Genomic DNA, 15,889 nt, shown 5'->3' on the forward strand with positions numbered 1-15,889 from the left:
CGCAGCCCCCTCAGACACCCTGCCCTGACAGGGCCGTGGCCCTGAGTGGGGCATGGGGTCGGAGCCAAGCTGCTGCCCCTCGCAGCCTGCCCACAGGTCTCCTCTTCAACATCACCATCAAAAATTGTTATACTGGCACATTTAAGCAATACGTTTGTCATCCCTTGAGATCTTCCTGACCTCATAAAGTATATCATTGGTATTAACGAATATTTGGCAATTTATACTGTTTTGTAGCATTATTTTGCACATGAACTGACACGTCAGCAGAACATTGAGTACAACGCACATTTTGTACAAACTATGAGCACACATGTACCGCGTGCCCAGGGCGCGGTGCCGGCGGCAGGGCCTGTGTGAGGAGTGGCCGGGGCTGCCTGGTGCCAGACACGGCCGGGCCCAGCCGGCCCCAGGCCCTGCTGCAGGGCACAGCGGAGCCTCTCGGTGCTGCCACGGGGCACAGGTTTCAGCCCGAGCAGAGCTCTCCTGGCAGGGAGAGAAGTGACCCAGAGAAACCATGCCTGAGACCCACACTGCAGCCTGCAGAGGACCCCAGCCAGCTACAGGCTCAGCTCAAGGGTTCAAAATTTGCAATTGGATTCTGTGGAATCGCCCCAAGAAAGGGGGATGAGTTGCCCTCTGAAAATTGCTCTTCCCCCTGCAACTATAAAGAAAAGTCGGAGAATTAGCTCAAGTGGGAATCCTAATGTTTAGATAGCTAAACTTGGACAAAAAGCGATCATCAGTTTCACAAATCTTTAGTCATCTCACAAAATTCCTATTCCTTCAGGTCAAGATGTGCCATCTTCTTTTTTGTACTGGCACAGCCACCTGTCTGACATGGCTGAGTAACATCAGAGAACTTTAAAAAGTAATTCTGAAGACAAGTAAAACCAAACCCTCTTCCTCTACATTTTTAAAGCCAAATGAGTTCCTTAACTCCATGGAAATGAATTGAATACGTTTCCCTAGAGAAGTGCTAGTCAAGCTAGGACCAGCAGATCATTCATTTCCAAGATATATATCTCAAAAAGAAATTAAATTCACCATTTTCTGCTATTGCTGCATGTAAGATTTGTGACTGGCAGGAGCAAGACCACCTCAGTTGAAAGTTTATAGGATTTCAGGTTTCTCAGCTGCATCTCAATTTCCTCATCCCACCCATTGTTAACAGTTAGTCAAATTTTAACTGCCCCCCTGATAAATTTTAAGCCATAAAATTACGGCTTCTGGAAAAATAGTAAGGACTGTTAATATTTGTAAAAAATTGCATGTACTAATAATCTCCATGGACCCATCCATCACTTTGTTCCCTTTCTAGTAAGTGAAATAAGGGAGATCTTCCCAAAATTCACAATTGGGAAGGATGCAGAAGAATACTAGCAGCTGGTCTTGAATATTTTGGAAACAGTCTGTCTTTCACCATTTTCTAAATTTACAAACCTTCAGGATAGGAAAGCCAATTTTCCCCCCAATATTCTTTTATAAAACCACAACAATGTTACATGCGTAGGTGTGGTAAAAAAAACAATGTTACCTGGTTAATCATGCAAGATTCCAGTTCCTCTTTTGTGACATTATTATGGCCCCTCTCCTTGTTCTGCAAAAAAGCAAAACAAACAAAAACAGTTCTCCTTCAGTTGTAACCAATGAATTTTTAGCTCAGTCACACACTAATAATTCCGGTATTCCAAACTAGAGCCAAGGAAGACATTGAGTGTGGTTCCTATGACTGCAATATGCATTTCATAAAACAAACTGTTTTAGATAAATGACCGTTTAAGATGTCTCCTCGACTATAGGAGAAAGAAGACCATTTCAGGGAGGTAAGTCCCAAGGAATACATGAGAATTTATTTTAGTTTCTAAGTTAAACCACTGCTGGAAGAAGAGGAAACAGATCACACTACACAGGCGATCACATGGTTAACCAAAGAAAGAATAAGCAGTAATGCTGAATACATTTTCTTTGTTTATTTTTTCATTTCTAAAGTTGTGTCAATAAGAATAGAAAGCTTAGATGAAAACTTTTAAATAGATTCTATACTATATCGAATAAAAATCACATCACAACCTGGAGAGCCTGCAAGCCTTACTCTGTTTTACTGCTTACTCTGTATAGCAGTCATAATGACAAATAAATTCTGATTTCTACATCCAAACCTCCCCCCCCCCCAAACAAATCCAAAAACAAAATACTTTTAATATTTTACTCACTCTGTACCACATAAATATTGCTTTAAATGCATTTTCATTTGAGCAGGATCCACAAGACATGGTAATCACCTGTGGCAGACCCTTAGGAGCCACCTGTCAATGAAGAGAGCAAATTACTCCAAAATATTAGGCACAGCTATAGTGTAAATTGAACATAACGTCATCAGTTTCAATATAATGGGAAACCAGTCATGCCTGGGATGAGGAAAACAGATTCTAACTACACCTGAGAAAGCTCATCTCGGTTTCAGCCCCCAAAGATCTTCCAATTTAGAACAGGAGAAACACACTCAATATATTCTGCTATCTCTTATGAAAGCACAGTGAACAAAAGTTAGTGAAAATGCAGTTTGTTATCAGTTCTTGAATCCACACTGGAAGAGGCAGTATCTGTACAAAGCAGACACATCACCCTCTCACATCTGTCAAGTCAGAGAAAAAAGGTTCGATTTCATCACTTGCTGGTTCTAGTCTCTTGGAAGAGGGAAGGCAGGTGGGAGAATAGATAATCTATAATGTTCCTTGTTAAAATCCGTAACATCCTTTGATATACCTGTGTCCCTAAACACAAAATGTGGCACCTCATCACTGCTATCTCAAACTTACTGATAACAAAGATTCCTTCAGTCTTTCTGCAAAGTTCTCTGGAGGTAAAATCCCTAGGGCAGGTCTGTTGATAAAAGTGCTCTACAAAGACAAATGAAGAGACGTTGTTATTTTTCAGTATTACATGAAAAATATCATGTTGATATCAAGGCAGTTACATTGAATTCTAATTACAAATACCAACCAGAAATTTGTAGTCATGGCACAAAGGGTTTTAAAACCAGGTGATAATATAATGTCTTAGATTAATTTTTTCCATCTAATCTGTAATATTTTATTCTTACAGGGCACCTTAGAAAAGGTGTATACTAACTGGTAATTACATTTCCTCTTCAATATTGTCATTTTAGTCACCCAATCTCAATTTTCCTTATACACAGGAAAAATGTACCTTAAAATCTTAATTAATTGCCTTCAGTTGGAGTAGCTAAATCTAAATCCAATTAAGGTAACAGTACTTTCTTCCTTTTTGGGCTTGTAATAAGACCATTTCATAACACTGTGGTTATAAACATCCTCCAGATACCATTGCAATGGTATTTGAGGGAACAAGACCAACATAGACTTAAAGGACAGGGACTACATCTGAGAGATAACACACATGCAACGATCAGCAATGCCAACAGTACAAGAAAATAGATTCCTGGCAAAAAAACTTGTATACAGCCATGCCGGACTCCTCTGGCACGTGCAGTAGTGGGCAGGGTAGCAAGATCGGCAAGAAGCTACCTTGCATGCTATTCTGTCACTAATCAGCAACAGGCATTTAATCAAGCTCAAGAACATTGACCATGATATATCCAGACAAGTCGGTGAAGATTCTTTTCAACCATGTACTGCTTTCGTGAAGCTTACTGATTTGCACTGGAAATTTTTCCAGTTAAATGTTTTCTGTTCTAGTGCCTTCAATTTGCACAGTCACCTTTCTTAGTGCCTCAGCCTGAACTTAGGAACATTCATTATTATGGTACATTACAATAAAAGATTGCCAGCTTGTCAGTTTAATAGTATTCATAAAATCACAGAGGTTGCAAAACACCTCTAAGATCATGAAGTCCAACCATTAACCTAGCGCTGCCAAGTCTACCACTAAAGCATGTCCCCAAGCACCGCATCTACACATCTTTTGAATACCTCCAGGGATGGTGACTCAACCACTTCCCTGGGCAGCCTGTTCCAATGCTCCACAACCCTTTCAGTGAATATTTTCCTAATAACCAACCTAAGCCTCCCCTGGTGCAACATGAGGCCATTTCCTCTCGTCCTATTGCTTGTTGCTTGGGAGAGGAGACCGATCCCCACCCCGCTACAACCTCCTTTGAGATAGCTGTAGAGAGTGATAAGGTCTCTACTGAGCCTCCTTTACTCTAGAATGAATAACCCCAGTTTCCTTGGCCACTCCCCATAAGACTTGATCTCCAGACCCTTCACCAGCTTCACTGCCCTTCACACACTCCAGCACCTCCACGTCGTTATTGTAGTGAGGGGCCCAAAACTGAACACAGTACTTGAGGTGCAGCCTCACCAAAGCCGAGTACAGAGGGTCAATCACTTCCCTAGTCCTACTGGCCACACTAGTTCTGATACAAGCCAGGATCCTGTTGGCCTTCTCGGCCACCTGAGCACAATGCTGGCTCATATTCAGTGGCTTATATGCCCACCTCTTCTTTTTTCCTTTCCATTTCCTGATTGAGGCCTGACCGAGTTCAGGTGCCACCACTGCTGAAATAGTCTCCGTGGCTGCAATGTGACCCCTCCTAAAAGTGCATTCCCACAGCCTACCTGGCTGAACTCATGCCTGCTTCCCAGAATTCTTTTCTCCAAACTAATCAGTCAGCAAAACTGAACCTGTGCCACTGCGAGGGCCTTGGTAATCACAGAAGTGACTACAGGAACGCAGACTTTCAATACCTATTTGAAGGTTACGGAGAAGATGTAGCCTGGCTAGAAGCTCTTCATTGGGAAGATGAGAGGCAATGAGCATAAGTCAAACCATGAGAGGTACTGATTGGGTGTAATGAAAAGCTTTTTCAGGAAGAGGACAGTGCAGGTTGCCCAAAGAGACTGTGCTGTCTCCCTCAGAAGTTTTCAGGCCCCTGGGTAAAGCCCTGAGCAACCCGGTCCCATCTCCCAGCTGACCCTCTCTGAGCAGGAGGTTGGGCCAGAGACCTCCTAAGTCCCTTCCGACTTGAACTGTCCCACTGATCATATGAACTGGTCACGTCAGGATTCACACCTTAGAGAAAGATAATTTTGGTGTTAGTGAACAGCAGCTGGTGGAAGGCTGAGCCTGCCACCCACAAAAGTGGTTTTCAAGAAGTTCTGGAAAAGTCCCCCTTGGTCTCTCTTTGGTCCACTAATGGGAGATGAATTTGTTGTGTATATGCATTTAATTTAAATGAGATGTCATGGATTAAAATTGCTTTATCATTGCTTTGTAGGTAATCTTATTTGCTTCACAATGTGCTACTTTTTATTTGAAATTACATTTGCTCACAAAAGGACAAGCTCAGTAATTTTGCCTACTGCAAAGCGTTATTTCCCCTCTATTTTTTATTTTTTTTTAGCAAGTCAACATTGAAATTACAGGCTGAGCTTTGGTGAGTTAAGTCTTTATGGGTCTCCAGAGGGGACAGACCTCAACCCAAACTTTTACATATTTCATCATCCTTCCATCTTTTTCCTTACTGGAGGTACTCACTTACTCAGAGCACAGTAAGATGTGTGAGAGGTCACACTGTACATGTAAGAACACATCATCAGAACTCTTAGGCATAACCAAAAAACACACGCTACAATAAAGAATGAGCTAGGACTTGGTAACTCATACAAGTGTGTTACTTCCAAAACAGTATTTGTTTCAACAGACTCAAGCTTAAAAAAAAATCATAATGATGTTACTGGCAGATAACCACTAAGTTTTTAATACATATGAGAATTCTTACTTGACTTTTTACCTCAGTTTAGAAGGAAATTTTCATACAAAGTTAGAGATATGAGAACATAAATCTGTCACGGATTTGATTAAGGGTTGTCACAGTCAATTGACAACATTTGCCATTAAGCAGAAGAGTGTATTTTTCCTTTGTTGTTTATGAGATGCTCAGTACTGAGAAAAACAGAACATTGACATCAAGCTGCTATGGTCTCAAATGAATAGATAAATATTCTGTTTTTTATAGCTGGCTATAAAGAGGGTACATGAAGCATTACAAATACCCCCCCCCCCCCCCCCCCCCCAATCTCTTCAAGAAAACACCTATCCCATTGCTAACAATAAACAAGAGCCCTACCTATTGCTGGGGAAAAAAAAAGAAAAAAAAAAAAAGTATTTTCACAGCAAAGCTGGTGTTTTATCTGGACTAAAGGCTGCTGGAAATCATAAGCGTGCAATCAGGCATAGACAAACAGTTTTAGTGCCACCTTCTCCTCTGAATTAATGCAGGTTTCAGAAATTGGAACGGGGAGTACCAATGTTTTTGATGCTTTTATGCAGGCGAGATGGGATTTGGTTGCACCGCACATTTTGGACTTTGGAGGTAGCTGTTTTAATGCAGGCTTCTAGCTGGCAGCCTATTAATTTCCCTTTTCCACCTGATAAATTAGCAACTGTTTTTTTTTTTTTGAATTGTTTAAAATCTGACTTTGCCTACTGTTGCATTATAATGAAGGCATTGTTATCTCCTCAGAAATCATTTTTATGAGTTAATATTAAGTATTTAGAAATATTACTGTTTCCATGATATCCAGATCTGCCTTTGATAACTCTGGGATTTCCTGCCTCAGTGGCGGATTTTTTTATCTTTTATTTTTTAAAAGAAATATTTTGGTTCTGGGAAAAGCAGAGTTTTTTCTCATCCTGAAGATCTGAGAAAACTCTGTTAAGCAAATTAGCTCAGGGAACTCAAGCATCTGCACTTCTGTCACGTGTTGGCTCAAGCTTTGCACCCTTCTGGGGTGAGCCAGCAGGCTCTTTAGGAAGGAAAACTAGAGGGAAGTGACCAATGAACAATGTGACCTGAGCAATGCCTTGCAGGTAGCATGGACACCCATTCCTGGTTTGCAGAACCCATGGCTAACTCACTGAAAGACAGCACAACCACCAAGGATGCATTGAAGTATAGCCAAAAGCCAGTGCACCTTGGTTTTGCATGGCTACATTCCAGGTTTTCAGTTAAATCTCATCTCTGTGCACAAATATCTATGTACCTTATACATAAGCTATTGTGTAAAAAACAGTTACAATTTAAAAAAAAAAAAAAAGAAAAAGCAAGGTGACTACAGAACTTCTGTCCAAGAAGTGAAAATATATGCCTGAATTAGAATGTAACTTTATTTCAACTATTTCCGTAACTCAATCTAGATTATTTCCAAACATTGTCAGTATAGTGTTCGTGAAATACTAAGATACTTTATTTTAGAAGCACTTCCTCAGTTCTGAAATCATCCTGTTGCTGTAGTCCAACTATTTGAACTTTTCAAGGACATGTCAGTGGTTTAGTCAATTTAGTACTTCAGAGACGTGAACCAGCCACTAACTCCCCTGCTCCTCCCCAAATGAAAACAAAGCAATACCAAAAGAAAACAGCAACAAAAAGAAATGGAGCATTCCAGATTTAAAGCGCCATTTTCATGTTCAGAATACTGTATTCTCTCTCAAGGACTTGTGCTTGCTTTCAGCATCAAAAACCTTCACTCAAGAGCATTGATAAAATAATTAATTGGAAACACTGCGCTTGAACTATGACTTAAAGCTGTCTGTAAACATATCAAGTGCTTGTATCACCCAAACGTTTACTTCTTATAGAGCTTCACATAGTTTTTGACGTCTTCTTAAACACTACCAAGCTCTTTTCATCTAGTGAGAAATAACAAAAACAGTTCCTACCATTCTTTAAATTGAGTCATTAAGTGTTGATTATCAGCCTAAGAAAAATTGAAGACTGCCACAAGGAGGGAGGGGACGCCTTCAGGTACTTAATGTCTTAATTCACTTACCAAGTTCTGTGGCTGCTGTAGAAGCTTTATCAGAGAGGGATGGCTGTAACCTAATTAAAAAGAAAAAAGAAAGAACAGTTGTATCTAGGTTATATAAACTAATGTAGAGGGTAACCTAGAGAATAACCTCATTCAGTTCTTAACTCAATTTCTGTTTGACTTGTGTGTGTTTTAGCTATCAATAATACAACTTCTTTTGAAGTAGGACAAACCTCGTATTTATCAACATGTATTATCTAGAACTTCAGAACAAACTTGGTGTCAGGCAATAGCACAATGTAATTTAGTATTTACATTTAAAAACCGAACACAAAAAAAGAAATGAACATGATGTAGGTTGTTGGACAACTGAAACATCAGTTTCCACCAAATATTGCAGGTCTGACATTACTAAGTTTGCTTGCTCTTATTTCTAGATCTCCTGTGTACATTTGGTTTCTCTACAGTACAACACCAAACCTCTCCTCTTCCTCAGCTGAGAGCAGAAGCCACTTTGGGCCAGTACAGCCTCTACAAGCCGTAGTTTCTGCTGGCTGTGGTACAGAGCCGTGCCTGTCCTCCCGCCTGAAGCAGGCTGCTTACCATGCCTGCTCACATCACCCTGATTTCCTTCGCTGAGCTCTGCCCACCCAGCACGTGTTTCAGAAACAGCTTCTGACAGTCGCCACAAGAGGGGAGCTCCCTATGCAGCTGTGTCCGTTTACAGTAGCCAGTACTAACTACACTTCCAGTCTCATACCACTTTTTACCCTCCTTGAATATCAGACTGATCAACCCTAGCACAACAGCAGGTTTTTTTTCCTTCCTCTCCACTGTGTTTTTTTTTTTGCCGATTGGATTTTTCTTCATTGTAAATTTTTTTTTCCCTCTTTTAAATAATAACTGATTTCCCAAAGAAAGCTCATTTAATAATTCTAATTTCAATGCATTATAACGTATCCAGACACAAAGTCAGTACCAAAATATCCGCCAGGGCTCTTTGTCCCTCAGCAGAGCTAGGTGGACACGCAGCGGTGCTGCGCTCAGAGATGGATTTCATCGCCGATGCGTGCAGTGAGCACATGTCAGGCAGACCCAGCAGGGACAAGCACTGGACTCGAGCAGAATTTTGCCTATGGCCTGACAGCACCCCGGGACATCTGTGGCAATAGGATGGCATTCATCGCTGCCGTCCTCTGTAATGCTATCTGAAGGGCCCCTCTACGCACGATGCTGTCAGACTTGTTCTGAGACATGCCCGTACTGGCCTTTACGTTATCTGGGCTTTCACTTACATACACATATGTATATACACTCACATCCATTTGCACCCATGGAGATGCATACTCCTCTCCTGCACTCTGCAGATGTTTATGCACGACCATGAACAATCGCACCACAAGGAGAGGTATGTGGACAGCCACACACAGGCAACTCAGAAACTCATATTTTAGTACCAGCTTTCATTACAGTTTATGTTGGAGTATCTTTTTCAGCCATAAACACCTAAAGCTCTACATCATTTCCCACAATGTGAGTTCCTCATGAGAACGTATTAAAATGTTAGGATCCAACTCTTACGACCTCAGTGTGAATGAATTTAGGGTGATCGTGCAGGCTCTGTCTGTCACCGAACGCCGAGCTGAGTGTAGCCCAGGCCAGGTGGCAAGCAGTGCTAACGCTGCAGTTCGGACCGTGGGTAACTCTCCCAGCTGATAGAGAAAACGTCTGCATTTTCCTTCCAGAGGAAAGAAAGGACCCTCCAGTTAATAGCACTTGTCTTCTCCATACAAAGTCTTTAGTTTTCAGCACATCAAGACCTTGGAGAGATCAATTCTCATTTCTCAGCTACTGCCAATGGCCAGGTGAGACACCGAGTTCAAAACTGCTGCAACTTCCCAACCGCTTCTCTGCGAATGTGACACCCCCTTGAACTGTCATTTGATACTTCCTTGTTGCCCTTCTCCTTTGGCTTCCTTTTTTTATTTTTTTTAAATCTTTCTCCCTTTCTTATGTGACGCTTAAATTCTCTAATTCCTAATACATGAGTACCTCACCGTCAACAATCAATACTGGCTCTATTTTCTTCAGCATGTGGCCAAATGTAAAGCAACTCCACCGAAGGGATGGATTACAGCAGACTGAGACCAGTGTAAGCGAGGAACAGACCCTTTGTGGCACTTGCAATTTTGAAATAACAAATATCAACCATCAACATGCTTTTTTTTTTTTAACTTCTGTTTACTTTCCCTCATTTGTCTTTATTCATCCTGCACTGGCCATCGTCAGTACTTATTTCCAAAGAAAATATATTTGTCAATGTATTTATATGGAGGAAGAAACAGAAATCCACAACTTTCTACTAATCTTTTTTTTTTTATATTTGCAGTACTTTACCCTGCATTTCAAAATGTTGAAATTATTACCATGTATTTTGAAAAAAAAGGAAAATTAGCGACAGTAAAAGAGCACAAATGAATGAAAATCACCTACCGTACCTAGGCAGAAGCAACAGCTTTTTTAATTGATTGAAAATAAAAATGAGCTGCTTTTTATTGTAGCAGTTAGAGCTGTCTTCTAAAACATCAAGTGAGTTATTAAATGAAAAATCTTAAATATGATGCGAGGAGTTGTTTTATCTGTTAGCACTTCAGACTTAACAAGACAAAGGTGCTTAATTTATGCTCTATGGGAAAAATTGCTTACTTAAAGGTAAACCAATGTACCTGATGCAAAAACAAACAACAAACAAACAAAAAACCAGCAATGGAGCCCAGAAAAATTTATCATAGGCCTGATTTTTAATTTATGAAATGCCAAAGCCACTGACTAGCATCATCTTTTACATTCCCTTGTAGAAACAGTTTGAAACCTCGTCTTCCCTACCGCTCAGTTTTTTATTACAAAAGCATATCATGTCCCTGAATTCCTCATTCTAGCTGAATGACAATAGCCATTATTATCCTGTCTGAGCAGCGGAGTATTTGGCTACTATGTTAACAAGTAAATTTTAAATTCCCTTTGGATGTTTTAGTTCAAAACAAAGAAATATCCAGTCTGTTTTTAACTGCACATCATACTGAAAAAAAAACACAACAAAAACAACAAAAACCAACCAACTGTTAATATTAGTAGGAAGATAATATAAGTGGTTATTTGGACACAGACAACTAAATCCACATTGCACCTGCTGTCACGGGAAGAATTATGCTTAAGCTAGAGGGAGTGACCCAGCTGAGAGCTGTGTCACTGAGAGCTGTCGCTGTGGCTACAGCTGAGAGCACCTTTGAGAGCATGTATTAATGTTTCAGAAATCTCCAAATTAAACTTTACTTAAGTTTGTTATAAATAACTGCCATTGCCTAGAAAGCTTAACCATTAATTCTAAAACTGCTTGTAAAAATGTGAGATTCTGCTGGTGGTGGTAAGTTTGAATGAAGAACGGGAGAGTTTGAAGGAGATACCTTGGTATTTCACAGAATCACAGGAGATACCTTGGTATTTCCTCTTATGTAATGCAAATTCGACGCTGCTACTACCCATAACCGATCTATTTCCATCCACACAAGATGCTTTTGCTTCCTTTCTCTTATCTCATGCCAAGTGGCTCACTCTTCCTCCTCCTAACATTCCCTGTTCCACTGGTGCATCCTTGTATAGGCCCCGGTAAATTAAGAGAGAATCCTTGAACCCTGACTCTATTTAAAAGAGTAGGTCAGTGTGTAGGAGGATGCTGAACTGGTATGTGGGTTTATATTCATAAAACTAACACCAGAAAGAATTAATTGGTTAAGTAACTATTCTGTAACTATTGTATACAAAGTCAAAAAGCTCTTGGGCTAAGACAGCAGTGGTTTGTAGCTTTATGACTCCGCTTCTAACTACTTTCCTATAAGAAGTGACAGAGCTGGCTCTGAGAGAAGGGCACCCACTTCATCAGTGTTGCTGTGTGTCTCGATCAATGTGGCAGGAAAGAACATATCCTCAGGCTCATGAGTGTCCCTGCCTGCGACAGGAAAAAAAAATGCAGCCTGCTAAATTAATGAGATGGAAGAAGTCCTAAGAATCCATTTGAACTGAACACCAGGCTGCTGCCAGCAATACCAAACCACACCTCTCTGAATCTCTCCGAACAACAACAGACCTTGCCAACAATAAAAAGACAGACGATTATTTCATTTGCTCTTCCAGGCAGTTTGCTAGTAAACATGTCTTGCATTTGGCTCCATGGGATTTGTAACTCTATTACACAGATGAGATACAGATTGAAAGGAATATGCTGTGTTACGATTTCCCAAAAAGTAAGTGGTAGAAAAAAAACAAAAAAACGACTTTTAATTTTTGTTTGTTTGCTTTTTCAGCATGAAACAGTCCAGAACACCTTTGCCTACAGTTTTTTTTTATATACTTCTTATCTCTCTGCACAGTCAGGTATTACCTCTCACCCTCTACTGATAAGTATATTCTAGTATACCAAACCATTATTAAATCTTGTGGAGTTCTGACAGATTCATGAAAGATTTTATTGGATTTACTTGCAGAGATAAGCACAGGCAACGAGCAAGCACCTTGATCTGAGAACGACAACTCACCCAGAATTCCCAACATGATTTTCTTTTGGTGTCCTAGTCTAGAACCTCTGTCACCAAGAGGGACATTATTAGTGGCCTCTGCAGCTTCACATAGTCTGTCTTGTCATTCCATTCAACTTAAAATAATTCTGTGTGTTCAGTCAGATTTAGGTCAGCCTGTAAGTACTATGTTTGCATTTACTTGTTGCTGCACATCACAGACCCACTACCTGGGAAGCCATATAAAGCACTGTACTATAATTCTTAGGTGACTGAGGAACGTGTCACCTGAAAAAAAAAAAAAAGGCAAAAAAAAAGCTTGTCCTCAAGAAGGAGGAACTAGATGGCTTAGCTGAAGATCAGCTATATGTACTGGAGTCTGTCATGTCCATGTCATAAATTTCAGCCAACCAGAGAAAACTGCAGAAGCCTCAGCTATCACATCACAGGACGAGTATACCTATCTCAAGAGAGTTAATAGATCTCAGTTCAGTTCTGGTCACAGATGATATTAAGAGCAAATCTAATAATGCTACAGATGTTAAAAATAATTTATTTAAAGATAATCTTAACCAAATCAGGCATTATTGCAGATTATTAATATTACATATTACAATGATGACTCTGGTCCTAAAACAGATCCTATTAACAAACAGCTGTTGCTAACTATAATTTAGACAAGAGGAGAAAAATTAAAAAATAAAATAAAGAAACAAAAAAAGCATTAGCCATCAGCTGCTTTAACTTACCGTTATGCTAAAAATGTCAGAAAAGGTTACATGGCATTTAGGATGCTTAAACACTGAGTTGTTCAGCTATTAATAAATAGCTGAATAAGAAATAGCTGAACATATTTCTAACAAGTTTTGCCCATTAGGAAAATATTTCTTTCCTCTCGTGGATGCAAGAACATGAGCACTGCTGACCCAATTTCTAACCTCTTAAGAAGATATTTGTCCAGGTGAAAGGACTACAGATCCCAACTATTTTTCATTATAAAAGTAAGGAGACAGAGCTTTTGTGTGTACCCAGCACAATTTTTTTTTTTTAATTTGTTTTCTCTCTTAGCTAATGCCAGTGCTCCCAATACTCTGTGAGCTTTACTGAAATAAATAATAAAATAAAAAAATAAAAATAAATAATAAAAATGGACAACTGAAAGACCTGGGCTGGAGGGAGAAAGGGGTTCTAAAGCTACTGGCTCTAGACACTGCTTATCACAAGTCAGCTCCTTTAGAGGAACTGCCCACTGGACACCCTGATACTTGCAAGCCATTAAACAGATACCTTTACATATTAGTAATAAAGTTCACTTAAATAATACTAGTGCTCAAATATTTTATACACAAAAACTGTATTAAAAGAGGTATGCTTGTATCATCATAAACTAAAACATCAGAAAATCTCAGTGCATTGTCTATACAACCTTCATTTCATTCTTTTGGTGTATGCACTGATTTGCCTTTAACTAGCTGATTACAGATGAGTTTTTTCCAAAACATCTTTTCTTGTCTGAAGAATGGGAGGTCCTCAAAACTAAACACACTTCTTTTCCTAGATCCCTAAAATTCAATGCCATTTAGATGAGGACTGGCATACAAGCATCACACTTCTTTGTCTCATTCCTGTTTCTACATTAGCGCTGACAAAATTTTCTCACTGTATTCTCTAAAGGGGAAAAATATCTAGAAACTGTGTTGATGAAAATTAGCTACAAACATTAAAGAGTTCTGAAATTATTGCACATTTCTTAGAGTACTACATGACAGCAAAAATATTAACTGTTTGCAAAGAAGATTGGGATAGTTGAAAACCTATTGCAATCTCAAGGTCTTAGATAACAAAAATGACCTGAACATCACTAAATTCTCCTTCCCAAATGGGAGGCCCGCAGGGATGCTTTTGAGTCATCATTGCTTCTATTCATAGTATAATATCTACTTTTTAAACTACAACAGTTCTGCTCTTTTTGCTTCTGCAGAACAGTTGCTACTGTTAAGCAACTGAGAAGAACCATAGAAAAGCAACAAACAAACTAAACACCTATCAACACCTTTATTCCTTGCAGCTGGGGCCTACATCTCTGCCCGCGTTTTTTTCTTGAAATGCTCCACAAAAATCAAGCAACTTTCCCAAGTACTTGACAAGTCTCTTGTCTGGTCCCTGAGCCCAGTTAGCCTGCCACCCCACCTTTGCTTGAACTCAGTACCACAGGATGAGGTTGTTTCACCTTACTGGCTTCCACATAGCCAGCTTCTTTTTTCAGTTCTTTTGAGACAAGTATGTTAACTAAAGTGCAAAACATGTTTTAATGTTAAAATTTTTAAGTTATGTTTGTTATATTAATGTTTAAAAAAAGTAGCAAACTATTATAGAATCACAAGGCATACAAATCCAAGCACAGACAGCCTAAATTGTGGAATTGCATATACAAATTAAAATTAGTATTAGAGCTTCTTCCAGATACCACTCTGTGCTCCAAGTGAGCAATAAGTACTGAATTTTTAACCCCATTTCCCCAGCTACTAAAAAGTATCGCTGCATATTACATAGCAGTGTTATACCCTGATTGCAACAAGACGTAAATTATGTCAGCTTTGTGTTTTGTTGTTGTTAATCAACCAAGTTCTTTGGTAGTGGCTGAGAGAAGAAAACAACAGCTTGAGGACAAAGCAAAGTGTTGGTATAGCTGTTTCCTACCTATTGGGATGGATGAAATCTGAGAGTAGAGATCCAGCATGCGATTGCCATCTACATCTACTAGGTAGTTCCCTCGGCTCTCTTCATAATTGCAAAAAAAGTGTACAGCTTCCGCATTCTTAAAGAAAAAACAAACAATGAAAGCTTTAAGTAGCAGCAGTGTGGAGGAAGCAACAGCAAAATCCGATAAAAATATCTAGTGATAAAATATAAAGACACATTATATCCATCCCATGGGAATTAACTGTAGAGCTATTTTTATAGAGACTGTTACGAATCATCTTTTCTAATGAAAAAAAGGAGGCAGAAAAATGCACATTTCTAACATCTATCAGCCATATAATATATAATGACTGAACAACTGAGTGAACAAAATAATTCTGCCAATCCTCAATAACTAGGTAGTTTCAGATCTGAGAATATAACTTAGTCTTCTTCATCCAGTGAACCCCCACATGATGCTTGCAGTTATAACAAAAAAAGGCTGTCAGCCTGTATTTTTATATGAAACCATATTTTCAGTAGTTTGTGAAGGAAGTTAAGGGCAAACATGCACTTTGAGGAACTGCTTGTCCTGCGAAGGCAGTATACACTTAGGTTGGCATACTTTTAAGACCAAATATACATGTGTTCTCACTGGCCACTTCATAACAACTCAAAAAGCACATAAACTGTTTAAGTAATTACAGAGAAATCACTGATTCTAGCAAAACCATTCTGCTGTATACAAAATAGACTAGATTTTATTCAAATGCACACATACACCATGTCCACCATATACCATGTCTTAGCATTCAAACCCAAATTCAGTCCTCCACC

General features: G+C 39.4%; 1 protein-coding gene across 5 annotated transcripts in view; it reads right to left on the bottom strand.

Annotated features, from left to right (window-relative positions):
* ABAT (4-aminobutyrate aminotransferase) overlaps positions 1-15,889 on the bottom strand; it is a 60,609-nt gene that overhangs the window by 8,395 nt on the left and 36,325 nt on the right. For all 5 annotated transcript variants that reach the window (XM_066977401.1, XM_066977400.1, XM_013197287.3 and 2 more), the window contains exons 5-9: positions 15,071-15,188; positions 7,821-7,870; positions 2,823-2,903; positions 2,217-2,309; positions 1,538-1,600 (exon numbers count right to left, since the gene is read on the bottom strand). In XM_066977401.1, coding sequence (XP_066833502.1) covers positions 1,538-1,600; positions 2,217-2,309; positions 2,823-2,903; positions 7,821-7,870; positions 15,071-15,188 — 405 coding nt within the window. The remainder of the gene's footprint in view (positions 1-1,537; positions 1,601-2,216; positions 2,310-2,822; positions 2,904-7,820; positions 7,871-15,070; positions 15,189-15,889) is intronic.

The sequence above is a fragment of the Anser cygnoides genome, chromosome 15 (genome assembly GCF_040182565.1).
Source record: "Anser cygnoides isolate HZ-2024a breed goose chromosome 15, Taihu_goose_T2T_genome, whole genome shotgun sequence".
Classification (NCBI taxonomy): domain Eukaryota; kingdom Metazoa; phylum Chordata; class Aves; order Anseriformes; family Anatidae; genus Anser; species Anser cygnoides.